At 43.2% G+C, this 18002-nt stretch overlaps 1 protein-coding gene across 4 annotated transcripts in view; it reads left to right on the forward strand.

The window, feature by feature from the left end:
* The window catches only part of utrn (utrophin), a 180590-nt gene that overhangs the window by 129812 nt on the left and 32776 nt on the right, over positions 1 to 18002 (forward strand). For all 4 annotated transcript variants that reach the window (XM_053643180.1, XM_053643182.1, XM_053643181.1 and 1 more), the window contains 8 exons: positions 936 to 1082; positions 2180 to 2258; positions 4729 to 4789; positions 10434 to 10495; positions 10939 to 11013; positions 11793 to 11994; positions 12772 to 12857; positions 16810 to 16967. In XM_053643180.1, the coding sequence (XP_053499155.1) occupies positions 936 to 1082; positions 2180 to 2258; positions 4729 to 4789; positions 10434 to 10495; positions 10939 to 11013; positions 11793 to 11994; positions 12772 to 12857; positions 16810 to 16967 (870 nt within the window). The remainder of the gene's footprint in view (positions 1 to 935; positions 1083 to 2179; positions 2259 to 4728; positions 4790 to 10433; positions 10496 to 10938; positions 11014 to 11792; positions 11995 to 12771; positions 12858 to 16809; positions 16968 to 18002) is intronic.

Below are 18002 nucleotides of genomic sequence, written 5' to 3' on the forward strand. Positions count from 1 at the left end.
AGCATCAGTCACTTTTAAACGGATTTTCAACCATGACAAGGAATAACTCTGTACTGTAGATTTTTAAGGTTGAAAACATCTCCGCTGAAAAAAAAAAAACAATAGAAACCCTCAGAATTTGTAACGGTTTTAATGGTTATAATGGGAATTGTATAAGGGTCTCTGTGGGTCTCTACTGGTAATATGTTGCCTTCTGTCGGTGACATGTTATCGTTCTTTTCGCCTGTGTTCTTTGCTGTTCCTTGTACATAGCTAGCTAGTTAACTTTGCTAACGTTATCCATAAACATTGCAGGGTCGTAACGTTATCCATAAACATTATTATTCACATTGCCCCTTCAAGGATGCTTTAAATTTTGTGTTCTGAGACTTATCATGTCGACCCGAGAGCATCGACGCTGACCCGTTAGTTTGAGTTGAAACCAGTGAACGCACTCATCAGTCCTAATAAACGTGCTTTCAGAATCAGCCGCTCACATCCGAGACACTTCAGCCCACATGGGGTCAAAGGTCATCCAATTAGGAAGTACTTTATTTATTTATTTCGTTTTATAGACCTTCGGGTTATCATTAGCTGTCTGACCTCCGTCACTTGGATAACCACGAATAGCGGTTGAAAGCAGTCGTTCCCTCGCCCGCCCTGCTTTATTTTGTTTTATTTTGTGTTTGGTTGCAGTTTTTGCTGCTAAACATGGCACAACCAGCTTTTAAGTTTAAAGGAGCAGTTAGTTTTTCACATGGGTGAGGGGTGTTGGATAAAAATAAAAATAAAATAAAAACTGTATCATGTGTTTAATCAGGTTGCCTTTGTTTTCTGTTGTTTTTCATTTGAAGCTCTAAAACTATTTAGTATGAGATATACACAAACAGAAGAAATCAGGATGGGGGTAAATACTTTTTCACAAAACAAGTATAATTGAGTGTGTGTGTGTGTAGGCGTTCCGAGACGAAGTGGCGCCTCTGAAGCAGGAGATGTTGGCGGTGAACGTGTTGGCGAGTGAATTGGCTCCTCTGGATGTGCAACTTTCCTCCACCACCAGCAGACAACTGGACAGCCTGAACACGCGCTGGAACTTACTACAGGTACGTACACACACACACACACACACACACACACACACACACACACACACACACAAACAAACTTCTCTCCTCTTGAGTGGTTTTTGACCTTCTTTTTCACCGTCCTTATTTTCCTCATTTCTTGTTTTGTCATCACTTGTGTGCCCTTCATCCATTTCTCCATTCATACATCACAGTTTGAATATAAATTATCTCTCTCTCTCTCTCTCTCTCTCTCTCTCTCTCTCACACACACACACACACACACACTCACACACTCACACATTATCTCTATCTTTCTGTCTCTCTCTCCACCCATCCTTCATCATCATCTGTCTGAAGGTCGGTGTCTGGCTCACCACCAGCTGAGTGTGTGTGTGTTTGCATGTGTGGAAATTGATGTAGTTAACAGTGGAACTCTGTGTGTGTGTGTGTGTGTGTGTGTGTGTGTGTGTGTGTGTAATGAGAGGTGAGATGGTAATTTAGTGGTCATTAGGAGATGCAGTTGTAAATGTGACAGCAGCACAGATACACGTGTGTGTGTGTGTCCACACTGGTGCTCCACACACAAATTAATTTTTTCTGATTATTAAGAGGTCTTTAGGTCTTTTTCAGCTTTCTTTATCTAACCGTAATGTAAAAAACTGTAAAAACTGAAAATAAACAACACATGAGCTTAATCCATTCTGCATGCTGTAATATACTGTGACCTGGTGAGTTACACACACACACACACACACACTCTCTCTCTCTCTCTCTCTCTCTCTCTCTCTCTCTCTCTCTGTCGCTCTCTCACCCCCTCACTCTCTCCCTCTCCCCCCCCCTCTCTCTCTCTCTGTCTGTCTATCTATCTGCCTCTGCCTGTCGATCTATCTATCTGTTGTTTGTCTTTATCTGTCTGTCTATCTATCTATCTATCTGCCTGTCTCTTTCTGTCTGTCTTTCTATCTACCTGTCTGTCTGTCTATCTGTCTCTCTATCTATCTGCCTGTCTCTTTCTGTCTGTCTTTCTATCTGTCTATCTGTCTGTCTACTGTATCCATCTATCTATTACTGCTCTCATTCTTGTTCTCTCTCTCTTTCTCTTTCTCTCTCTTTCTTTTTCTCTCTCTCTCTAGGCAGCCATCGAGGAGAGATTGAGGCTCCTACAGGAAGCTCACAGAGACTTTGGACCCTCATCACAGCACTTCCTCTCCAGTATGTCTCTTTCGCTCACTCTCTCACACACACACACACTCTCTTAGTTAATGCCGTTTTTTTAAGGTTTGTGAGTGGGACTCCTGTATGCATTAATTGTAGTGGAAGTGAAGCAAATTGAATTTTTTTTAAAATAACATATGAACCTAAAATAAACCAGAGTAGGTCCTGAGATGCATGTAATAATGCTATCTTTTCATCTTCCTGTGGTCAGAAATAGGCAGGATCCTGAATTGTTTGTTTATTAATATGCAAAATAGACACACCAGATACACGAGTAGATTTCACCTGCAACCCGTGTTTTTACAGACCTTATCAAGTTCCTTACACCCAAACCAACACCTTTACTAAATCAGGGCCAGAGTGTGTGAGACCTCGTTGATAAGGTGACACGACAAACAGAAAAACTAGAAGGCCGTGGGTTCAAATCCCATAAAATCACTTCTGAACAATAGCAAATGAATAAACAGGAACGGGGAAATTTATTAGCCGTTAAGGTAAGTGTAAGTGCGTGCATTCAGATCATATCCGTCCGGCCGTGTTTTTTTTTGTTTGTTGTTGTTCATTTCCAGGGAGGTTTTATCACAGATTTTTTTGGAAATGCACAGTTAGCACTCTGTAAAGCTCTCTCTGTCTCTCTCCCTCTCTCCCAGAACACACAAACTCCATTAGAGAGGCTTTGACAATGAATAATTCAGAGGTTAATTAATCCACCGTCTTCATGTCTCCTCTGCTTCCGTCCATCCGATCATCTCCGCACAATCTCATTTCCTAAATGGTCCTGGTGTTAGTGATGCTACTCACACACTAATTTTAGTGGGGGGGGGGGGGGGCAGACTAAAATTAGTCTTCACGCAGACAGGAATTCTTCGTGATGTTGAATATACATGTCCAGCAATTCCTTCTCATTAACAGTGCGTGAGAAGAAGGACAGCTATGTCCACACCCACGTCACCCTTTACTCCTGCCGTGTAATGACTCCGAGCAGGTGTTCGTTAACTCCGCGTCGCTTGACTCTGACGTTCTTGACTCCGTGCTGTTATTGGCTGCCGCGATTGCTGTGTCTTTTTTCCGTTCGGCTTAAAAGCAGCACTCCAGGAGTAAAGACAATACCGGTTCAAACTGATACGCTGGGATGAGATGAAAGGGCAGTGAAAGCTTCTCCGATTCTCTCCTGGCTCTCAGCAGGAAAGCACAGCTGTTTGGATTTGCATTTTAAAATTGTGCTCATCATCTTCTGCACCACTCCTGGTGCTCCAAGTGGATGGAGAGCTGTCCAGTGCCATCTTCCTGTCTTGTATACACACTATATGGCCACATGGAGATAGACACCTGACCATCACACTCGTATGTGGTTCTTCCTCAAACTGTTGCCACAGATTTGAAAGCACAATCGTATTGAACGCCTTTACATGCTGTAGCCTTACAATTTCTTTTCAATGGAACTCAAACCTGTTCCAGCATGACCATGCTCTTGTGCACAAAGCACAGAGCTCCATGAAGACATGGTTTGCCATGGTTGGATGTGAAGAACTCGAGTGTCCTGCACCTCAACCCCAACTCTGGAACTCTGACTGCGCCCTGCCTGACCTCACTAATGCTCTTGTATCTGAATGAACAAAAAATCCACACATCCACGCGCTTCACCCTATTGGAAAGCCTTCCCAGAAGAGTGGCGCTTATCATAACAACAAAAAGGGACAACATCTGGAATTGCATGTTCAGAAAGCACACATGGGTGTGATCGTCTGGGCATCCATATGCTGTACATTTGGCCATACTGTGTGCCAAATGTGAGCCAGAAATGACTAATCATGATCTCAGGGTCTCCAGTTAGGCCTTATTGAACGCCAAAATGATTCGACACTGTGTCACGAGACCCTTGCTTGTAGCCACGGTCGTTGTCCCATTATACAAGGAGCACCGTCTACTTTAGAAAACACTCCGTAAACGGACAGCGCTTGTTACGACCGTAAAGTCAAACCTGAGCGAAAGAAAGAAACGGTCTGAAGAGTGTCGGAGGTGAGGTGACGAGACGCGTCCTGCCGTTTTTGGATAGCGTTCGGAAATGATATCCCTTCACCGCAACTTTGCTTGATGTTTCGGTAACTCGAACCTGTCGGCCAATCCTAGTAGCGATTGAAGTCAGCACCGAAACACCCCCCCCCCCCCCCCCCCCCACCGAGGCGTGCCGATGATTCCCAGAGGTGATTCTGGTATCGGTGTCACCGTGGAAACCAGGTCAGCCGTGCCTAGGAATCGAAAATATAATTAGCTGAAGCTCTCAGTCTCTTGCGCCGGTTGTGTATCGGAATAAAATCAACAAAAGTTGTTAATGAACGGATTAATGGGCCGAGGTTCGTTCACCGCTAATGAAGCGCCTTTTGAGGTTCTATAAATCAACACCAATGTGAAAGTTGTTTTAATGAAGTGTGTGTGTGTGTGTGTGTGTGTGTGTGTGTGTCCACAGCTTCAGTGCAGATGCCCTGGCAGAGAGCAGTATCCCAGAATAAAGTGCCCTACTACATCAAGTAAGTGTCACTGATGTACACGTACACTCTCACACAGAGAGAGAGAGAGAATGTGCCGGTTCATAACTCTGATGCCCGGCTCTATTAGCCGAGTTTATGAACGGGAACAAAGTCCTCCAGCTGGATTCTGTTTCGAGTCCATCTTCTGGTCTGGAGACGTGGCGATCATATCTCCAGAATGTGCCGCGACTGTGCAGTTTTTGGTTTTGTCCCCACCTGGCTGTTTAGAAAACGTTTTGTTTTCTGATTCTGACGACGTTTGTTTACTTTTTAGCTTCTGGTCATAGTTTAGCCGTTGATCTAAACCTGAAAATCTGATTCGAGAAGCTATTTAGTATTTGACTTCATTTCATTTCACTATAAATGAGCCTATAACGTATGAAGTGAAGGACTAAAACACTCGGGGGGGTGTGCTGTTCTGGGAAAATAGTCAACAACAGGGTGGTGTGGTTCGGACATCACGGACATCGCGTTTGCTTGTTTTTCCTTAACGGTGTCGGTAATTCCAGACTGTATATGAAAAGCAAAGTTTCTTCAAATTTCTTCAGCCCTAACGTAGTGACCGAGGAAATGTTACGAAGGAGAGAGACCGCGAGAGAGATCCAGTGACGCAAATCCGGGAGAGAAATTCAGAATGTTATTAGCACCGGTGTCTCTTCCGTCACTTTTACCAACTTCTCACACATTTTTCCTGCGTCAGCGCCGACTTTCACGCTCCGCGGAGCCGTGGACGAGGTGATCGCCGAGTAGGAGATTTAAGACCGCTGCAAGAAACAAGGGAGGAGGTGGAAAGAGAAAAGAGAGTCTGAAAGACAGGGAGATGTGTCTCTCTGTACACCTGGGTCGTGTGTGTGAGGGATTTTTGCCCACTTGCTTGGCACATGAAGGGAGAGGAGATAAAAGCGAGCAGGAAAGAAGTCAACACCAGCTGTGTGTGTGTATGAGAGAGTGAGTGTGAATGATGAGTCACATAGCTGCCAAATCGACGTCTCTCGGCAGACCTGGCTGACGGCAGCCATATGGTCAATCACTTGGCCATCAATAAATGCATGCGCCACCTTTCTGTACACCTTTCAGCGCTGCACTTCTTCACGGTTTTGGGTATAATTCCTGAATTGTAAACCCCTCCAGCCCCCCACCCCACCCACACGCTTCTCCGCTTCCTAATTAAAACTCGCTGGCCTCCTGCTGACTGGGATGCAGGGTAACCAGGACCTGTGTAATGTTTGAGGCTTACATGAGTCTCGCAGCAGGAAGTTGAAGGCAACAAGCTCCTGACTGACAGGTTAATTTCCCTGCTGTAAGTCCGGCACGCAGGTCCGGCTGGACGACGAAACAGGAAGTTCAGAGACGAGACGAGAAAGACAACTCCTCTTTGACCTGGTGACTTTTTACAAGGCTCAGACTGTCAGGCCGACCATGAGACTGACACACACACACACTCTCTCGCTCTCTCTCTCTCTCTCTCGCTCTGATGTGTATCTACCCAAGCCTCTATTTCAGCACTGACTCATCCCTGCAGGGTTAAAAGGCTAAAAGCTCTAAGGCTGAATTCTTATTAAAAGCCTCATCGCTCAGTTTTGACATTTAACATTTTATGAATATGATGTGAATATCCTCTCAGAAATCCCCAAAAGTATGAGTCAGATTAGCTGATTTTAGCTAAGTGACTAGCGTTAGCATTAATAAATATGACTATAAATAAAAATCGCTTAAAATCCTCTCAGAAATCCTGCCAGATTAGCTGATTTTAGCTAAGTGACTAGTGAAAGCATCTGTAAATATGGATGTAAATATAAATCACTTAAAATCCTCTCAGAAATACTGCCAGATTAGCTGATTTTAGCAAACAGACAAGTGTTAGCATTGATAAGTATGAATATAAATTTAAAAAATCATAAACTCATTTTGGCTAGCTGTATAAGCATGAATGAAAATGACTTAAAAATCCTTTTAGAAATCTTTTTTCAGATTAGCTGATGTATAGCTAGCTAGCATTAGCGGTCAGGATTATAAGCATTTATGAATAGAAACCTAAAAGTCCTCTTAGAACTCCTGTCAGATTAGCTGATTTATGCTAGCTAGCATGAGCAGGGATAATGATTAAACGTTCATGAATAGAAACCTAAAAGCTGACGTTAGCTAGCTGGCTAATGTCTGTCTCAGATCTGCGTCATTTTTTTTTTTTTTTTTCCCCTTTTTCTTTTCTTTCAGAGTTGGCCTACTTCAAACTTCTAATGTGAACGTAGTTTTAATGGAAGAGGAGGTCTTCTAGAGTTTTCCCAGCACCATGTGGAGATAGAGAGCTCTTACTCTTACAACAATCTACCCAATGATAAACAAATCTGAAGAGACTAAAACGGCAGTAGCTGAGAGAACGAGTCGTTAAAAGTGATTCAAGCTATTCATTAGACCGAATAAGCTCGCCACACTTATTTATGGCATTATTCTTCAGTTAAGACAGAATGCATGTGGGTGGAAGAGAAAAAGAAACACCTCTTCCATTCACAGTCCCTGTACTGCCTCGGCTGACCTTTGACCCTAGAGCATCTGCTTGAATTGTAGCCGTGCTCTGGGATTCTTAGTCTTTTTGCTAACATGGAGAAATGCACTTTTCATTCGTTTTTCATTCCTCTTGTGTGGGTATGTGTGTGTGTGTTGTACATTCACAGATGGAAACAACAGCCCTATAATTTTGGCGAACATGGTGTGACTCACGGATTTCAGACCTACAGACGATACCATGAATTTTGGATATAAACAGAAAAACTGAGAATCTTGGGAGAATATCGAAAACAAACAAACAAGCAGCTAGCTTAGCTTAGCTTTCCAAGTTTTATTTTCTTTTGCCATATAACCAACTGCTGTACAGCACTTGGCTATATAGCTAGCAGTAACGCGCCATCAATGCACTCTGATGTGTATCTACAGTGTGAACGGAAAGGCCCAGCTAAACAGGACGTACTGGTGCTCATCGTTTGTTTGTGCTAATTGCAGTAACATGGGCAATTACGGCGTGGATCAAAGACCGAGATCGGCCACGGATCTCAAACACACCACCCCTCGCAGGCGTCGTTTCTAATCTCCAGACTATACCGTAGCATCTGTAAGCGAGACAGGAAACGGTGAGCTGCGTTTTTGAGGAGCAGCAGGAGTTCAGCCTGGAGATACTGACCTTAGGCACACACACACACACACACACACGTTTCAGCCTAGGAACATGAAAACAAATACTGCACTTCTGTACAATTCCATCCTGCCAATCACAATCCAGGCTGCTTGTGGCACATTTGTGCATCATGCGTGTAATTACCGGAAAGGCGTTTGAACTCTTATCATTTATGAATATGGCTGAATAATCCTCTCAGAAATCCTGTCAGATTAGCTGATCTTTTGCTAGCTAAATATTGTTGAGTGGTGAGTATGAACATCAGTGAAAATCTAAAAGTTGGGACTAAAAGTCTTCTCAGAAATCCTGTCAGATTAGCTGCTTTCTGTTAACTCAATAGTATTAGCATTGCTTTGTGAACATGAACATCAGTGAAAATGACATATAGACTCAGATAGCCTGTTTAGCTTATTGTTTCGCTGATTTTAGATAACTGACTTGCATTTGCAGCAAAGACTGAACATTTACTAATATGATGTAAAAGCCTCTCTGACATCCTGTCAGATTAGCTCATTTTATCTAGCTTGCTAGTGATACCGTTGACAAGTTTGAGCATGGTTCTAAATGACTTAATAGTCTCTCAGAAATCCTATCAGATTAGCTTATTTTAGCTCGCTGACTAGCGTTAGCTGTGAAAACTAGAAACGTTTATAAATATGATTTTAAATAGTCTCTCAGGAATCCTGTCAGATTAGCTAATTTAGCTAGCATTTGCAGTGAACACTATGAACATCAGTGAAAACAACTTGAAATCCTGTCGGGTTAGCTGATTTTAGCTAATGGACTACAGTTATCCATGAGTAGTATTAATATCTATGAATACGACTTAAAAATCCGGTCAGAAATCCTGTCAGGTTAGCTCATGTTAGCTAGCTGACTAGAAATACAGTGGAGACATGACAATTTATGAATATCACTTAAAAATCCTGTTATGTTAGCTGATTTTAGCTAACTGACTAGCGTTATCAATCAATATTACTAATATCGATGTATATGACTTAGAAATCCTGTCAGGTTAGCTCGTGTTAGCTAGCTGACTAGCATTAGCAGTGAATTCTATGAACATCAATGAAAACAACTTGAAATCCTGTCAGGTTAGTTGATTTCAGCTAACTGACCAGTGTTATCAATTAATATTATTAATATGTATATGACTTATATCAGAAATCCTGTCAGGTTAGCTCGTGTTAGCTGGCTGGATAGCATGTTGTTCTTATTTACATATATAGCTTCAGCGATTGACATGTTTTTGGTGCAAAGATGGGCTTGACATCTATTTAGAGGAAATTTGACTGCACTGTCAAAACATGAGCGAGAGCTGCCATCTTTTCTCTCTGTCTCTCTCTCACTTCTTCCTCTCTTCATAGGAGGTCGGAATCACAAAACCTGTCACACACTGAGCAGAATTATTCATTTTGTCCCCGTTTCCTGTCAGTTGATCAAGCCGTGATGGCTGAGAGTGAGAGAGGGGGTTCAGTGAAGGGGAGAGAGAGCAAGAGAGAGCGAGAGAGAGACACTGAATCGTCCTTATCTCAGAGTGTCACCTCCTGACTGTCTTTCTCTTGACGTTATTAGAGTTTGATGCGTCTCAGTGGGTTTTAATTCTCTCAATCTCGTCTCTGTTATTCTTTCTCTCTCTATCTCATATTGTTTCCTCTTGAGCAGCTGATTGTGTGTGTGTGCGCGCGTGTGTGCGCGCGTGTGTGCGTGTGTGCGCGTGTGTGCGCGCGTGTGCGCGTAATACCTCCCTGTGGAGACTAAGAAGAGGATTACTGCCACAAATCCAGGCACAGTAATGTGACGCCACTTTTACATGTGACAGTTCAGTGTTTGGTGCTTGAATCTGTTTGATCTTGAACTCATTACTGTATAGCAGACAGCCATTATTATTTATAATAATAATAATAATAATAATAATAATAGCTTTTTATTCATTTGAATAACTCAAAGATGCAGTTCAATAAGTGTAACAGTAATGTAACAGAACAGAGAAGACATAAGGTAATAGTTTAGATATGTACTAAACTCTCTCATCTCTTTGTCTTTCACTTTCTGTGTCTGGTTTTCTGTGTCTCCCTTTCCTGTTCTGTCTCTCATCTCTCTTTCTCTCACTCCCTCTCATCTTTTTGTCTGTCTCTTTCTGTCTGTGTGTCTCTCTCACTCACTGTCTTTCTTTCTTTTACTTGTCTGTCTTTGTGTGTGTGTCTGTATCTCTTCGTCTCTCTCACTCTCATTCTCTGTGTCTTTCTCTTCTCTCTTGCTTTCTGTCTGTCTCTTTTCCTCTCTCTCCATTACATTTTGTGTCTGGTTTTCTGATTCACTCTCTCTTTCTTGGTTTGTCTCTTATCTCTTGGTCTCTTTGTGTGTGTGTGTGTCTCTCTCTCTCTCTGTGTGTCTCTCCCTTGTCTTTTCTTGTCCCTCTTTGTGTGTGTCTGTATCTCTCTCTCTCTCTCTCTCTCTCTCTCTCTCTCTCAGTCATCAGACACAGACGACATGTTGGGATCATCCTAAAATGACCGAGCTCTACCATTCCCTTGGTGAGGCTTCTCAATATATACATTTTTTCGCTGTTTACTCTCCATCACACACACAGATGTAAACTTCCTCTCACACACTCACACTTTCTGTCTCAGCTCAATAAACATGTCCTCCCCGAGGACAGTTGACAGCCAATTACCAGCCAGAGAACACCTGCCCACACACACACACACATACACCCACACTCCTCAGTGATGTCCAAGCAATCCACTCAAACACCTCACATTAGAAACAGAGTGCTAATTAGCAGAAATACTAATGACGGCTGTGCTAATGGACATCCTGAGGACAGACAGGCATTCAATTGAGGCCAGGCTCCACTGACATGCAGCTCTCACACAGCGTGTGTGTGTGTGTGTGTGTGTGTGTGTGCGCGCGTGTGTGTGTTTTAAGGTAAGAGAGGTGTTTACACACGACTGATTTTCTTCCTGTCTGTTTGCAGCTGATCTCAATCACGTGCGATTCTCCGCCTACAGAACTGCCATGAAGATACGGCGACTACAGAAAGCGCTCTGCTGTAAGTGTGTGGGTGTGTGTGTGAGGGAGAGAAAGATTGCGAGATAGTATGTGTGTTTGTTTGTCTGCAGTAAAGTATGTACTCATCCCATTTGTGTAACTCTTCAAAATCATGAGGTGACGTAAAAAGATCTGCACCAGAGCGCAAAAGTTTGCGCCCCCTTACTCGGCTTTATTTCGCAACAAATACACACTTTTTTGTTTTTCTAGTATTGTGTTACTGCAAATGATTGTAGATAAACATTGCAGATAATTGATCGTGAAACCGAGCGCCAAACTAGTGAATTTTAAGATTATTAATACTTTTGAACACCAACATCAAACATGTAGGTGTTGACCCTTTAAGTCCGGGTTAAGGGCTGGTGTGTGTGTGTGTGTGTGTGTGTGTGTGTGTGTGTGTGTGTGTGTGTGTGTGTGTGTGTGTGTGTTGCAGTATTTGATTAGAGCTGCATGACTGCCTCTCTTTGCTCTCTCAGCCCAATTAACTCAGCCCAATTACCATAGCAAAGAGCATCCGTGTGTGTGTGTGTGTGTATACACTTGAGTGTGAAATGGAAGAGCAGTCTTCAGTGTGTTACTGCCAGCTCATCACCTCTTCTTGTTCCCTCATCCCCCTTTGCTTTTTGTTACTTTATTCGTGTGTGTGTATAAGAGAATTGAGACTTCCTAATTAAGAGTAACCAGGAAGTCCTGGCCACTGTAGGCACTTGTTCTTCTTCCCCTTCTGTCTGTCCTGAGTGCTAACCCCGATGCTGTCTTCATGTCCCGTGTCTCCCTCAGTGGACCTGTTGGACCTCTCCGTCGCTCAGGCCATGTTCCAGCAGCACAAACTGAACGTCAACTCGACTCAGCTTTGCGTCCCCGAGGTCATCAACTGTCTCACATCCGTCTACGACGACCTGGAGCAGGAGCACAAGGACCTGGTGAACGTGCCGCTCTGCGTTGACATGTGTCTCAACTGGCTCCTCAATGTCTACGACACGTACGCATCTACACACACTCACACACTCACACACGCCCTGCACATCCTGTAGCAAAACTAGCCGATCGCAGCAGAACTTGCCGATCGTAGCAAAACTAGCCACTAGCCAATCGCTGTAAAACTAGCCAATCGCAGCCATTTGTAGCAAAACTAGCCAAACACAGCAAAACTAGCCAATCGCAGCCAATCCCTGCAAGACTAGCCAATCGCTGTAAAACTAGCCAATTGCAGCCATCCATAGCAAAACTAGCCAATTGCAGCAAAACCCCCAATCTAGGCGAACCCTGTGAATTTGCAAATTTTTTTGGAATCCTGACCCAGTAAAGAGGACGTGTCGTGGTTTCTAAGGATTCCCATGCAGTCTTAGATTCTACACATGTCAAGGATGACAAGAAAATTCTAATCTGTCCCCACTGAGACAAGTTAGTTCCTGCTCTCACTTATGTCAGTGATAAACACGCGTTCCGTCACCGGCTAGAAGTTAACAACACACAAGAAAAATAAAATAAATACGACTACCGAGAAACCAGACAGTGCAAACTCGTCTGTAGCCGCTACTATAGAAACGTTAAAGCTGTGATTTGAATCACAGCCGACTTCTGTCAGAGCTGCTGGGCCAGAAGATGAATCGACACCTTCTGACCAATCACAATCGAGAATTCAATAACTGGTCATCCAGCATCTTTCTTCGGTTTGTCAGTGGAGGTAACGCCGTACTCATAAGTAATGGTGCCCCCGGCATGTTTCTGTTTCTCACGTACTGTGTGTTGTGTGTAGGGGTCGCAGCGGGAAGATCCGGGTCCTGTCCATGAAGATAGGCCTGCTTTCGCTGTGTAAAGGTCACCTGGAGGAGAAATACAGATGTAAGCAGTCGCACCGTCACACTCACACACGCACACAAATACCCAAAAATAAAGAAATGACTGAATAATTAACCGGCACTGATTTTAAACACGACGCAAATCATTTTGAATTGGGATCGTTTTGTTGTACAATTAATTTACTCTTATAGAGAAATGTTTTCCTTAATATTTCACTGATCAGCATGTAAAAAGAAAAAAAAGACCACAAATCCCTCATCACTCTGATCTAATGTCCTTTTATCATTCAGCTTAAATAGTGAGTGATCAAAGTCCCTTAAACTTCAAATCCCTCGCTTCTCACTCGTAAAGCCCTGAACGTCTGTCTCCGTGTTGTTCTGTATGCAAATGAGCCTCTTGTGCATGACAACGGCAAATCCCAGAGCTCTGCATGGCGCTAATTAAATGCCATGATGTCGTCCACGAGGGAGCAGTGTGTGTGGGTGTGTGTGGGGGTGAGGGTGAGGGTGTGGGGGTGAGGGTGTGAGGGTGTGAGGGTGTGGGTGTGAGTGAGAGGGTGTGGGTGTGAGTGAGAGGGTGTGGGTGTGAGTGAGAGGGTGTGGGTGGGTGTGTGTGTGTGTGTGAGCGAGAGTGTGTGAGAGTGTGTGTGTGAGCGAGAGAGTGTGTGTGTGTGTGTGTGTGTGTGTGTGTGTGTGTGTGAGAGAGAGCGAGAGAAAAGCCAGCAGCATGACGTGGCACGAGACTGTTTATTAATTCCCTTCACATTAGGTCTTTAATCACACACCAGGGTTTGGATTGATTTTGTTTTCCTTTACTCTTCATCAGCCTCCAGACGCTTTTCTTTTCTCACTGGTAAATACACGCTGATGCACCTTTCATGTTGTTTCTGTATTTTTTTATTTTCCTTCTGCTTTAAGAAAACAAATAATGATCTAGTAATGTTTTAAACAGTATTGCTTGTGTGAAAGTCTTGTGTTCAGTTCAGCAATTTGAAAAACGATCCCTGGTCAATCTCTGATAAGGGAATCCCTAGTAACATCTGCACAGAACTGTTTGGCGGGTGCATCACAGAAACGAAGTCCAATAATAATAATAACATGTAGCTATTTAATACATAATAGCTTTTTGTATGATGATGCGTTTAACATTTATGGAAGGAGTCTCCAGTGTGAGGTTGTGTGTTATTGTACCCATCGCAGGACTGTGATACGCCGCTCCATCTCGAACCCGGGTTTTAGATCATGTAAACAGAACAGACTTTCAACCCGAGGTGTGATTACAGTACACGTCTCCGTGTAGTCTGAGATTCAGGATTCTCCTTCATTTTAATCAGATCCGTAGTAACTAGTAACGTGCTACTTTACTTTCTTGCTCTTACTCCAGTCATTATAAACAGATTACTCTTACTGTTACTCGAGTAATTCTTTTTAGAAGGAGTTTTACTTCTTTACTTGGGTAAAAGTTTTGGCTACCTGTGCTTGGTCACATGATGAGCTACGCTTGTTTTGTCTTATTATCTTTAAAAGAGAGGCTTGTTGAAGGAACGAGTGTTTATAGCTGTGTTATAGTATGTAAGTGATGACAACATTTAAACGTAACTATAAAGGTTTACCTACCGACGTGCCGTCGTTTAATGAATACAGATGTAATCGTTGGCAAATCGCCCTGGTATAAGAGGAATAAAACACCTCGGGACGTCACCGCTATCGGAAAAAACGATCAGCTTTAGGGTGGTAACCCGTTCAGTCATGCTTGTTTTACATGCTTGTGTATTCATCCCTTGCTGTTTAGTATGCACTTGATCCTGGTCATTCACGCCGAGGCAGTCCCTCCAGGATTCCACGATTTTTGCAGCTCAATCGCAGAAAAGAATGGAAAATCGAGCAAAGTCCGCGATATTCGAAGGAACGTGGAATTTTTCACAACGACCGCAGATTTTCCCATAAATTCATGCCGAGACTCGTTCAGCCAAAGCTCTCTTCGATTCACGTGCGTCGAACGCGAGTACAGTTAAAAGGTCGCGTTTATCAACTAACGTCACAACGAAAGAGCGATTTCACGCGACTGCGATTTCACCGATTCGAGTAGTTTTCCACCAAAAAATAAAGGCGCAAAAATCTCTGCAAGTCGCGTCGGAAATTTTGAAAAAAAAAATTTTTAGGCCGCAACGATTACGCAAACTCCTGTACGAAATGCCTAGGAGGCGATTTAGAACGGCCAATCCACCTAGCGGCTTGTTTCTGGGAGGTGAAGAAAGGAAAGTTATGAAGGGGACATGCAGGTCTCGCATGTTCCACACTTTACATTTCATTAAAATAACATACTGAATAACATGTCTGAATGATGTAAATTCTCATCTTTTTTTTCAACGTGTAAAAACAAGAGACATTTGAATACATGAACGTGATTGGCTCTTGCGTTTTATGATGTCATAACACTCGCCTGTCGCACACTAATTCAGGTATTTCAGTGAGAAATTTTAAGCTCCGCCTGTTTCTCAAAACTACTGCGGTGACCAGTTTCACACTAGTCCATTCCGTGGCGTTGATTTACCTGGGGGAAAAAAACAAAAACGTGTTAATCCTAACACACTGATTTATTCTCACACACACACAGTGGGATCTAACCTGTGTGGCTGAGGGTTAAACCTCGATCTAAACCATGATCTGTCCTGATACGTGCCTCTTTGATCGCTGCTTTGCTCACGGCGCTGAGGACAAATGAAGCAGTTTAAGCGCGAAGATCTCGCTACTCATCGTATATGTAGCAAGACTTTTTTCCCAAGGAGTGCTAGTGTTAATGCGTAGCCATGCCCGTTCGTATCTGTGAGGGATGGATGTGGTTTTAATTCCTGCTCCTCGTCGCTTCCCAGGACAGCTCTTGTCTGAAGATGAAGTAGCAGCTTCATTTGTTAGAGCGTAATTTAGATAAGTATGATGGGTGAGCAGCTGTTTCATCATGTCGGGCTTCGGACGCTCCCTGTGTGAGAGGAATGTCTTTGCGTGTACGTGATTCGGAGCACAAGTTTCACTCGGTCAGCATTTGGCGAGATGAGAAGAGTTCAGGTCCTGATGGGATTTGGTTCATTCGGTGTCCGACCAATTCGATTAGATTAGATGTTCTCGATTCTGATTCATTTTCTATAACGGCAGCTATGACAGCAGTTCCGGTTGTTGTTTGGCAAAGAAAAATACATCAGTGTTGGTGATAGATGATTGCTTTTGCCGAATAACCTGCAACGATAACCAAACTATTGCTGGAACTATCTGCAAAAATCCACACCGATGGTTTTTCCCGGTTGTGTCCTCGGCTGAGAAGCGTCTGCTGTCGTTATGCGGTATGAGAGCGGCCTCTAGAGGCAAAATAAAAACTATCGCTGACTAATTTTTACGTGTTATTTGGAGTGTGTTTCGATTCATTTTGGACGTCTCTATTTTTACGTGTTATTTGGAGTGTTGCGTTTTGGTTCAGTTTGGATGTATATCTTTTGTTTATGTTAATATTTATACATACAGAACGTTTTCACGGTACAGTCAGTACGTTTGCGTTCAGTATCAAATTTTTTTTTAAACTACAGTTTGATTAATCGGTTATCGGCAGGTACTATCGCTCGACCTCTTGATATGGAGAAGGTTTATTTAACACTTGTGGAAGGAGTCTCCAGTTTCAGTCAGGGTTCAGCCATGGGAAAGTTCAGTACGGAGGAGCAGTTTAACCGCTTTGCGGTGTCTCTGTAACATGTCAAGCTGCGTTAATGTAAGTGATAACCAGAACTAACTGGTTTCCGACATTCTGCAACATTCAATTTAATTACAAATGGATCAAGTGTATGAATGTAAAACATTTAATACTTTAAATAATAAAATTGTAATCGTTGGAATGTTGCTGCCGTGTAAAAGGAGTAAATCTTCAGGATGTGCAGTTAGTGGAAAATAATCAAGTTCAACCTGGCATAATGTTTCGGGTGTGTGTGGGTGTGTGTGGGTGTGTGTAGGTCTGTTTAACCAGGTGTCCTCTCCGGGGGATACGTGTGATCAGAGGCAGCTGGGGCTCCTGCTGCATGATGCCATCCAGATCCCACGGCAGCTCGGAGAGGTGGCAGCATTCGGGGGCAGCAACATCGAACCGAGCGTCAGGAGCTGCTTTCAGCATGTATGTAACACACACACACACACACACACATTACTTGTTCTAGTATTCGAACTCACAACCTTCTGGCCACTATCATAGAATCTTAACCAATCAGCTGTAACCTTTCTCCCTTTTTTCGTTTGACCTCTGACCCCAAGATTTGATACGATCCAGCTGCTCTTACAGCTTTTTTTTTTCTTTCTTCCTCTCTTCTTTCACATACCAAAAGTTTTGGCACCATAAAAAACTAGAACTGTGCATTTTTCTAATATCCACTATCAGAGATTACCCTTACGTAGAGTAAAAGAGAGTGAGAGAGATCCCAAAATATCCTGTGATGGATCACCCATCACCTCTCTGCTCGGACATCCATAATAATACAAAAATTATACTGGTTTACTTCCTGTATAACATCTCACTCTCCTTCACCCATGTTGAGCTGTCTTTCTTTCTGTCTGTCTCTCTGTCTGTCTCTCTTTCTGTCTGTCTCCATCTGCATACCTGTCTCTCTTTCTGTTTCTCTCTTGGTGTCTGTATCTGTCTCTCTCTCTCTCTCTACATCTCTGTATATATTACAGTCTGCCTCATTGTATCTCTCTGATGTGTCTATTTCTTTTCCTCTCTCTCTGTCTATCTCTGTCTCTTCTGGTTTATCTCGGGCTCTCTTTCTCACTGTCTGACTGGGGAGAGTGAAATGAAAGAGAGACAGACAGGAAGAGAAGTGTGAGAGGAGATTAAATGTGAGATTTGGGCCATGCTCTGGGAGATCGAGCGTCTCACCCCAGGGTGAAGTTCAGGCAAGCAGAGAGCGAAAAAAAAAAAAGACGGATCGATGAGATTGAGGTGTGGAAGGATGGAGTGATTGGACAGGAGGCTGGGAGAGGAGAAACAGATCAACAAAATGATGGCAGTCCAGGAGACAGATGAGTTCGTGGCAGAGAGAGAGCGAGAGAAAGAGAGACGCAAGGGGCCCAAGCACCTAGAACTCTGGTCAGCAATTCACATAGTTCTCTGTAAAAAAGGTTTGGAACAAATCTCTGAAACAAACTACAAATG

The sequence above is a fragment of the Ictalurus furcatus genome, chromosome 15 (assembly GCF_023375685.1).
Source record: "Ictalurus furcatus strain D&B chromosome 15, Billie_1.0, whole genome shotgun sequence".
NCBI classification, from domain to species: domain Eukaryota; kingdom Metazoa; phylum Chordata; class Actinopteri; order Siluriformes; family Ictaluridae; genus Ictalurus; species Ictalurus furcatus.